We start from the raw sequence: 819 nt of genomic DNA, 5'->3' as shown, positions 1-819 counted from the left end.
GATCAAGTGGAACATTTTCTGTAGTGACAGGATCTAGTGGACCATCAGCTGGAGGGACAGGGACAACTGGACTCTCAGCTGGAGTGACAGGGATGACTGGAAAATTGTCTGGAGTGACAGGTTCAACTGGACTCACAGCTGGGGTAACAGGAACAACGGGGCTTTCAGCTGGAGTGACAGGGACAACTGGACAATCAATGAAAGTGGCAGGGACCAGTGGACCATCTGCTGGAGTGACAGGTTCAAGTGGACCATCAGCTGGAGTGACAGGGACAACCGGACTCTCAGCTGGAGTCACAGGGATAATGGGACTATCAGCTGGAGTGACAGGAACAACCATAGTTTCTGCCAGAGTGATAGGGTCCACTGAACAATCAGTTAAAGTGACAGGGACCAGTGGACCCTCTGGAGTGACAAGTTCGACTGGATTGACAGCTGAGGTGACAGGAACTACCGGGCTTTCAGCTGCAGTGACAGGGATCACTGGACAATCAGTGACAGTGGCAGGGACCAGTGTTCCATCTGCTGGAGTGACAGGTTCAAGTGGACCATCAGCTAGAGTCACAGGGACATTTGGACTATCAGGTGGAGTGACATCAACAAGTGGACAACCAATTGAAGTGGCAGGTACCAGTGAACCATCTGGGGTTGTTACAGGTTCAAGTGGATCATTTTCTCGAGTGACAGCTTCAAGTGGACCATCAGGAACAGTTACAGGGACAACTAAACTATCAGCTGGAGTTACAGAGACAACTGGACAATCAGTGAAAGTGGCAGGGACCAGTGGACCATCTGGAGTGACGGGTTCAACTGGATTCA

The 819-nt window shown here is 50.9% G+C and overlaps 1 protein-coding gene across 1 annotated transcript in view; it reads left to right on the top strand.

Annotated features, from left to right (window-relative positions):
* MUC19 (mucin 19, oligomeric) overlaps positions 1-819 on the top strand; it is a 151,205-nt gene that overhangs the window by 99,304 nt on the left and 51,082 nt on the right. The window contains 1 exon segment of the mRNA XM_012638394.1: positions 31-811. Coding sequence (XP_012493848.1) covers positions 31-811 — 781 coding nt within the window.

Source organism: Propithecus coquereli, unplaced genomic scaffold, assembly GCF_000956105.1.
Source record: "Propithecus coquereli isolate 6110/MARCELLA unplaced genomic scaffold, Pcoq_1.0 Scaffold13, whole genome shotgun sequence".
In the NCBI taxonomy this organism is placed as follows: Eukaryota; Metazoa; Chordata; class Mammalia; order Primates; family Indriidae; genus Propithecus; species Propithecus coquereli.
The sequence above is the reverse complement of the archived record's forward strand: the minus strand, read 5'-3'. Positions and strand labels throughout refer to the sequence as shown.